The sequence below is a fragment of the Nannospalax galili genome, unplaced genomic scaffold (genome assembly GCF_000622305.1).
Source record: "Nannospalax galili isolate Female #2095 unplaced genomic scaffold, S.galili_v1.0 scaffold239, whole genome shotgun sequence".
Taxonomy (NCBI): Eukaryota; Metazoa; Chordata; class Mammalia; order Rodentia; family Spalacidae; genus Nannospalax; species Nannospalax galili.
The window spans coordinates 1,142,849-1,152,190 of NW_008343017.1; the positions used below are offsets into that span (position 1 = coordinate 1,142,849).

Genomic DNA, 9,342 nt, shown 5'->3' on the forward strand with positions numbered 1-9,342 from the left:
TTTGGGCAATCCTGCCCCCGCCTGCGGGGACCCTGTATAGGTAAAGCTCGAGGGGGACCACTCCCTGAAAGGAAAAACGGGTGAGAAAGAGGAGACGGAGCCCAAGCAAGTCCACTTGTCAAGGGTCGCTTTATTGTATTGCAAGCTTTCCTTATATACAGTTTGTATTTAGAAGGGGTTGAAGAAGTTGGTCAAAGGTTACAGCATTCTTATGGGTATGGGGTGGGGGACAAGCAATTCAGCAACGTGACTGACCACCAGGTGTTCCAAGAGATTACTGCATGACTTATCTTTCCGAGAACTGTTTGCAAGGGGAAGAGAAAGATAACCTTGCCATAAATTCTTTCTCAAGGTTACTAGTGCAGGCAGAATGTCCTGCTTAAGTCAACTGTTTGTAGAGCCATATTATATTTTTTGGTAATGAATGTTGTTTCTCCAGCTCCCGACATTTCTCTATTAAAATCCATCATTTGACTGTGTATCAGTGTCAGGTCTTTTTTAAAGGATGTAATATTTTTATTAATTCTTTGAGAATTTCATAGTGCATACAATGCTTTTTATTACATCTACCTCCACTCTTTATCATAACTCTCCCAGGTCTACCTTCTATGCCTTCTCACAACCCCATGTCCTCTTTTTGCCTAGAGCCCGTTCATGAAGACTCTACCATCAACATTTAATGACCTACCTACTAACAGCAGCATCCACGAATTTGAGGATGGCACCAACATTTGTTTCATAGCAATGGTACTGGAATTTAGAATAGTGGTTATCCTTAGGAGAGGACACAAGCACAAGAGACCTTTCTGGAAATTCACTTTATGGAAATCTTTGATTTAAACTAATTTCTCTGTATTTCTGTGTTTCTATATGTATGTTACAATATACTTTTCTATCTGTATCTTATAGTTAAATGAAGAAGTTAAAAGAGAAAAGTTATGAAGTTAAACAAAAAATAAGTATACTGTTGTACTTTGCTAGTAAAACTAAGAATTACAAGAAAATAAAAAAGTTGAAAATATTAAGTTATTGTGTTGCATAGAGTAATGCAGTTATTTTACCCTTTGTTTATCCTCTTCATTTTTCTTTAATGTACAAGAGACATGTATCTGTTTCATTCATTGTTTGAACTTTGCTCAATTTTACAAACCATTTTCTCTCCACAGATTCTATAGCAGACTCTTCTCACTCTTCAATTTCATAAATTTGCTCAACATTTTGGACACAGATTATGTGGAGATTTTTTTATGCTGAAAAGATACCCAGGCAGAAGCACTTCAGAAGGTTGAAATGCAAAAGCGGTTTCTCCCCATTAGTCACTCAAGCCCCACCCTCCACACCCCCCTCCTCCACTCCTGCACCATATGCTTCAGAAGGGCCAACTGAAATTGTACTGTGCCCAGTGGAGGAATGAGAAGCCGTCTGCATCTGGTGGATTAAGCGTACGGATAATTGAAGTCTGAGGCAAAGCAACCTAGTGAACGCTGTCTAGTTGGGTCTTCAAATACCCCTTCATGAGTTTCCATATGGTCTTGAACTCACTTTAAACCTATGCTCAAAATTAATCTTTAAATCACAACACATTATATATGTAGGAAATTGACAAAAAAAAATTTAAAGAGAAGTTTAAGTGTCTTCAACTTATTTTATTCTGGATGATAGATGTGTAGTTGAAAGTTAGTACAATAAAGGCTAAGGAGGTAATTCAGAGGTAGAGCCGTAACAGGGCTCTGCGTTCAAGAAGTTCTTTTTAGGGGCTGGAGAAACTGCTCAGAGGTTGAGAACACTGACTGCTCTTACAGAGGACCTAAGTTTGATTCCCAGCACCCACAAGGCTGCGAACAACTATCCGTAACTCCAGTTTCAGGGGAATATGACACCTTTCTGACCTCAGCAGGTATTGCAGGACACAGGCACACTTAAAAACATGCAAGCAATACACTAGGAAGGAAGGAAGGAAGGAAGGAAGGAAGGAAGGAAGGAAGGAAGGAAGGGAGGAAGGAAGGGGAGAGAGAGAAAGAGGAGAGGAAGAGAGAAAGAGACGAAGGAAGGAAAATCTTAAAAAGTTTATTTCTGCTACATTTAGTATTTATTTGTGTATTTTTTATTCATGGGATGGGGTGCGAATGCCTGTATATGGAAGTCAGAGGATAACTTTCAGAATTCATTTCTCTCCTTCCACTGTGTGGGTCCTGGGCATTGAACTTCAGTAGTCAGGCTTAACAGCAAAAGCCTTAAAAGTGGCTTTACCCATTGAACAATCTTACTGCTACTGCCCCCCCAAATGTTTTCACATTAATTAATTGATAAAAGTGATATAAATAGAGTGAACATTTCTTCTAGTGAATATCAATATAAGCAGAGCTCATGTCAGTGTTTGAAGGACTACTATTTCTTAACTTCTAAGAAGAAAGGGAAACCAATTTGAGAGCATGTAATAACTCTCTTCAACTGAGTATTTCTCCTAAAAGCGGAGAAAGAGAAAACTGGGCAGATAGACAGAAGAAGACTGAGGAATCCCAGGGTTAAGCATAATGCTGAGACCAAGGCACTCCTCTCACTAGGAGTGAAAAGTTAGCAGTGCTGATTATCACGAGGATTTCTGATCTCACTGTCACCTTCAACATAATCTAAAAATACCTGAGCTGTAACTCACCACAGAAGAGCCAGGAAAGGTATTCTATCCAAGCCTGTTGCTGGATGCTTGGGGTACCAATCACTGTGACCTCATTTCCATAAGATAATAAGTATAGTAAAAATGAAGATCAAAATATCATTTAAAAATGGAAGTTAGTGACCAGTAACTCTCAAAAGATTGGGCTCCCAAAGACACCTGACTGGGAAAACAAAGGTGGAACCTCAGCAGCAAGGAGCTTCTTGCCACGTCCTCAATTTAGACCCTGGGGTCAGCTTGGGTGAGGTCTATCTATAGGACACCTGGTCCATTGATTTAAGAAGATTGTAGAGCTGCTCTACAAGCTCGGTCACAAGAATGGAGAACAGAGAAAGGCCAGCTGCCACGCAAATGTCTAAGGGCCATATAATTATGGAAGAAGCAGAAGAGTCCCACACGGCTGTCTTCTGTTGGATTTCCTGTGAATTCATGCTGTTGGATTCCCACAGCCTTCATCTCTGACTACATTTGTACACCCATCATACCAGTACCAAACAGCTAACACGAGCAGGACATACCATTTTCTTTCCTGATTGTCTGGACATCCAAGCAGAGCTCATGTCAATGTTTGAATATACTGTCCTCCTACCTAAATATGCCGACTGCCCATTCTCCCTATTGGACATTCTACCACCTGATTCAGCTACTTATGTCTTGCATTCACCTGCTTCATCATTCCAGCCAAATAAATTATTTGTACCTTTAAACTATTTATCAAATCTATCTTCTTTTTCCCTAGAAGAGTAGGAGTAGAGTTTTAAATTTTCCAGGAAAAAAAATTAGGAAATTCAGAATTGTCTTTAAAGAAACAACGTAATTTTTTTCTGTCTAACTTGGGTAGATTATTCAAGGAGAAAAATCACATTTTCTTCCCAGTCCTTATTCTGCCGGTCATAATGTCTTCGAGTACAGGAAAACTGTTTGTATCCTCACAGAAGTAGAATGGGATCCCTCTTTATGCTCTGCTCCGTATCCTCCACTGGTCTCTGATATTGTCTGGTTGATCTTGGCTTGCTCCTGGGCACTGTACTGCTCTATCTTGAGGTACAATCGGTTGAATTCAATATTTTTTTTAGGGTCATGCTGTATTCTTACTTCTTGGTAGTGCTGGGCCACAGAGCTTTTGTCACTATGGCCCCTCCACTAACAGCATCTTCAGCCCCTTGTGATATGTGGGTCACTTGCAGCAGCCATCTCCACACAACACTGAACTGCACAAAGTATTTTTTGGTGTATTGTCAACTCTCTGCTGAGCATCACCATTTTTTAAAGTAGAGCTCTTTGCCATGAAACATAAAGCATTTTCTGGCTATGCCTTAAGAGGTGTGTAAATAAAGCCTGCTCCCTCTCCACCTCTGACTCCCCTACAAACTTTTCTTGCATGCTTTCCCGAAAGAATGTTCTTCCTCTAAGCTCAAATATGCAGGGAAGGAATAAGCATGTGAGACTCTGCTCTAAACTCCCTCCTGTCCTGCCAGCTTCTACTGGAAAAAAGATTCTCCTTCCTCTCTGTATCATTGATAATGACAAAACTCAGTATTCCAATATCTAGGATTTATTATTTGGGGTTTGGAAAGTCTTTGTTCTTCTAGCCTGACACTGACAGTTTGGCATTCTCAGGGGACATAACAGGTTGGAGAAGAAGGATGTTCCATTTCTATTTGCTTTTCTACTTCAATCAGTCTACTTCTATCTCAAAAGGGCCTTGTGCAAAAGAGTAAAATCGCATTACTAATGTGTTACCATTCACTTTGCCAGGTATTTTCATTTTTGTCTTCTGATCTACTCTCCATCCTCCCCGCCTCCATCCTGCTCTTGACCCAGGAGAGCAACTTCACTGCCTTGGACTTCCTTGCTATTTGCCTTCAGGTTGGAGTCAGTCAGCAGTGGCACAGGTAAAAGGCTGGCGGTTTGGGGTGGAGACAGTGTCTATTCTTTCATTTCCCCACCTTCTTCTACAGACAGCCAGAGTGCCTGCCCTTCAGCAGTCTCCTACAAGCACAGCTTCCAAGTCCATTCCAGCTCCAGCTGCGGCTCCCTCTCTACACATTCAGGTAAAGGAATTCGATTATTTCTCCTCTCAGAACTCTCCAGTAATACAACACTCCTCCTTTGTTTCCTTTAAAATGTTTCAAAGAATCATTCCTGAGAATCTCCTCAGGTATGACATTTGCCTCCCTCAGGGCCATCGCTAATAAATATATAATGTCTGTATAATTTGATGTAGTGCAATTTATTAGACATTCAGTCCATCTGGCCTCACGAGCAGTGCTTTGTGGGTCTAGAAATGCCAGGCCTCACGTGCTAGATTAGGAATCTTGAATCGTAAAAATTCTTATGTCCTCCCTCCATTAGGAGTGAGAATGCACTAAATGCTGTCTGACAGTCCATTTAGTCCTTTTAGCTGCTGTTTTGGACACGGTGGGCACAGTGATTAGACGGAAGTTACTTGCTATGGAGTCTACATGCATTGGCATTAACAATGTTCCCACTATAGGCGGAATTATTCATTTTAAAGTGAGTAACTTGTAATTAACTGTTCTGGACATACCCCTGCTAACAAATCTATTCTACCCACATCCCATGTGACTGTGATAAAGCAAAGCCATGCTGGGCTGAAATTTGAAGACTTAGAATCTGTAATTCAGCAGTGGCTGCTTGAGAGAACAGCAAGAAATAGGCAGGGAAGGAATATGGAGGCCATGATTGGTTGAGAAACAATTTTCCTTCTCAAAAGAGAGCTAAACTCTCCTCTAAGGAGGATTTTCTTATTCACAGTCCTTGAGAGTTCTATCTTGAACAACTCCCTGTTTTTTTACATAAAAAAAGGAGTCTTTGGTGACTCTCCTTGTGGACTTTGAGCTTGGTCTTTTAGTGAAAATGGCATCTCCAGCACATAAAGGAACAAGCTGCGCCAAGCCAGGGAAGCTTCTTTTTCTTGCCATACCCAGATCAGACTTGCTTGGCCTACAGATGAAGCCATTATTTTATGACATCACTGCACTGTTTCTCATGCTAGGCTTTGGGGCCATCCTGACTCATGAATCAAAACTCCACAACTTTTTTTCTTTCCCTGGCCCTGACCTTCCACACTCCTTCTCCTCAGTATTTATTATTTTTTTGGTGATGACGATGATGATGCAGCCTCCCAGATGGATTGCTTTGCTTGATCCTGGATCTTTTGCACACCTGCTACTCCTGCTGAGTCTTGCCATTGGGATTCCACTGTCAAACAGGACTTCCAAGGTACTTTTGTCACAGCATGTCTCCTTATCATACACAGTCAAGGCAGGTCTTTGTGCAGAAATGGAACAATTGAAATCACGCTGAGCCTTGTTAAGCTCAAATGCATTTGTGGAATATATCCCAATACCCACTTTAAAAAATACCTGTAATAGCTACCACTTGTCTTTTCCCATAATTTTAGGTTTATATCTGAGAATTCAGTTTTGCAGCTGGATCCTGGCTGTTCTCTAGGGCAGACTTAAGCCTAGGGCAGGGGGAAAGAGTGAGATCAGAAAATTCAGCTCCAAGTAGAGTCTATGTTTTCTACCTCTGGCCTTATGGTCTGGGTCTGTTGCTACCAACCAAACTCCTCGATACTCACCCCATCCCCTAGTCCAGGGCAACTGAATATGCTCAGTAGTCACTCTGGCTTCACCGCTAAGTGCTCTGGAAGTATTTGAGGATCCTCCTTTGATACTATATACTTTAGAATGCCTTCTCATCCCCTTGACCCTCATAGTAGCATGAAGGGCATCAACATGTTTTACATTTATTCCACATCTGAAATAAAGTACAAAGCCCTCAAGGGATATTTATCTTCTGGCTTTGACAAAAACCTGGTCTTGAATATATAGAAACACAGGTTGGTCATGTGAAATCTAAATCGCTTATAATCTCACTGTCCTGTGATGACCATGACTAACATTTAAAGGCTCTTTTAGTCTGTGAAAATTTTTTGTAGTGTTGAAGTCATTTTAGACATAAAACTTTGGAACCTAGAATTCAGCATCCAGTACATCTTGAAGTCCTTTATTTTCTTTTATATCATCACACAATTTTTTGTCCTCATACGAAATTGGTTCCAAAACTAAGGGGTACGTACTAAATCATCTTAATAGGAAAATAAAATAATCCCTGAGCTGAGGTAGACATTGCCTTATACTGTCACAGGAAACAGTCCTGGGGCTGGCATTATGCAGACCACCTTAGTTCCTTCATCCACAAAATGCCTAATTCTTTTTGTTTTCTGAGGTGCTGGGGATAGAACACAGGACCTTGTGTGTGATAGGCAAGGGGGTTACTACTTGAGCTACACCTTTAGCCCTAATGTCTTTTATAAACTAAATAAATCCTAGTGATTCTTTTCAAGTCAGGCAGGGAACAATACTTAGTATGGTTAGCCTGAGACAGTGAGTCTGATTCATATACTAGTTAAATAAAACAAAGTGTGTCTCCCAAAAAAGAGTGTTTGTGGTGAGAAATGTACCTCAGAAAGCAGAGCTCTGATTGGCCAACCTTACTTGCAGGCAATGCCAAGTTAAAGGGAAGATGAGAGTGAGTGGAAGCCATCTTTTTCAGTTGCCTAGACAACTTGTGGCCCCATCTTTTGCCCCAGAATTCCCTCTATTGGTCACTCTTCTGGATTAAGATATGAAAGAACTTTGGAATAACACAAATTTGTCACTTGAGCTACAAGCTTTGATTCATACTATATGTATGATCAGCACCAATTTCCTCACCATCATGGAGGTTCTACCCAAAGATCTGAGCTTGAGAGGGTCTGGTGGAGTACTGCTAGATATCAAGGAAGAGCAGCTTTAGGAGGGAGGTGTGGTGTACACAACAGACTTTCTATCAAGTCTTTTGCCTTCTTTATGGGGATAAGGAAGGAGGAAAGACCCTAATAGAGTGACTATTTTTTCCCTTTGACAAGTTTATATTTGAAAGGAAAGAAAGGCAGGCAGGCGGGGAGGAAGAACAAATGGACAAAAGGAAGAGAAAGAAGGAAGGAAGGAAGGAAGGAAGGAAGGAAGGAAGGAAGGAAGGAAGGAAGGAAGGAAGGGAGGGAGGGAGGGAAAGAAGGAAGGAAGGAAGAGAAGGAAGGAAAGAAGGGAAAGAAGGAAGGAAGAGAAAGAAGGAAGGAAGGAAGGAAGGAAAGAAGAAAGAAAGAAAGAAAGAAAAAGAAAGAAAGAAAGAAAGAATGGGTCAGTGGGCACTGGCTGGTCTTGCAAAGAAGAAAGAAAGAAAGAAAGAAAGAAAGAAAGAAAGAAAGAAAGAAAGAAAGGGAAAGAGTTCATGGGTATGTGAAGAGCCAGACTGCTTCATGCTTAGAAAAGCTAATTCGGCAGATGTTTATTCTTGACATAACAATTTCATCTGTGGGTAGAACAGAAAGCTTTCCTTGGGAGTGGTAGTAAGGTTCAGCCATGGCCCAGAGCCCAGACCACTGGGCAGGGGTGCTTCCTGTTGGGAGAAGGAGCCATATTCCCTTGTTACTTGGGACAGCCTGAAGACCCATAGGCTGGCTGTGATGTGCAGATTGAATAATTCAGCATGAAGACTGCCAACAATTTTTGGCCTCAGCTTTTTGACTGGTTTTCATTTAGCAACAATTTCATTTTCCCCAGGACAATTCATATTTTAAAGAAGAAAAATTCAGCAACCTTTAGTCAACTTGGCAAGTGAGGAAGTGGGTGAGAGTGGTCCAGAAAAATAATTACCAAACTTACTGTCTCCATTAAACACCCCAGAGCGGCCATCAGTGGTTCGTTCTTCTGTGGTTAGAGAAGAGAACGTCGTATCCCGGAGAAATGACAGCCACTCACGCTCATCCCGCCACGAGGCTTTGAAAGCCATTGTCACTCCGTACCAAGCTGGTGGTGACAGAGGAGTGATGTTACCAAACTGGGTTTAGTCCCTACTCCTGTGCTCACAGCTTCCTCCACAATCTCTTCTGGAGTCTGTAAATACCAGGGAAAGCTAGCCATATCACCAAGTACTCCAGTAAACCATAAACTGACTTGGCATGCCAAATTCAACCCTTGAAGAAACTCGACAGTCCTCACCAGATAGTGCTGCCTTCTGCCTCCTGCCCACCCCGCTTCCAGCAGAAAACTGGGCCAACATCTTGGAAAAATGGTTTCCCAGACATACAGAGGCCTTTATTCATTGCCCAGGCATAACCTTTCATTTGGGTTCACAAAACTTTCTCAGGCTGACAACATGCCCCACTTAATACTAATAGTCTCTCCAGCCTGATATGACCGTGACAGGTCTATAGTATGGCCTGATGACAAGACCACAGAAAATATTCAACCACCCTTCTGCTTTTGTTACTCAAAGCATCAACATGGGTCTAGCCTTCTTAGTTTGTGCTGCAAATACACAAAGTGTGAAAGGATCATATTCTAGCTCAGTAACAATATGGGACCACTGTCAAGTACAAAATTTGTACCCTTGGCATACACCTGTTTGAAATGACCTTTCCAGCCCCAGGCACTTGGTTGCTGTCTATATTCGACAGGTCTGACTCAGACCTCTTGCCCTATGCTTTGGTCTGGTCACTTGATAGTAACACTTTAAACACAAAGTAGATTTTAATTTTCTTTTCTTTTTAAAAATTTTCTCTTTACGCTTGAGAATTTCTACATGCATATAATAAA

The 9,342-nt window shown here is 41.4% G+C and overlaps 1 protein-coding gene across 1 annotated transcript in view; it reads right to left on the reverse strand.

Annotated features, from left to right (window-relative positions):
- Window positions 1–8,536, reverse strand: part of LOC103738843 (E3 ubiquitin-protein ligase KCMF1-like) — a 118,501-nt gene extending 109,965 nt beyond the window's left edge. Inside the window, 1 exon segment of the mRNA XM_008839013.1 lies at window positions 8,410–8,536. Within this exon segment, the coding sequence (XP_008837235.1) occupies window positions 8,410–8,536 (127 nt within the window).
- Between the last annotated feature and the right edge of the window lie 806 nt (window positions 8,537–9,342).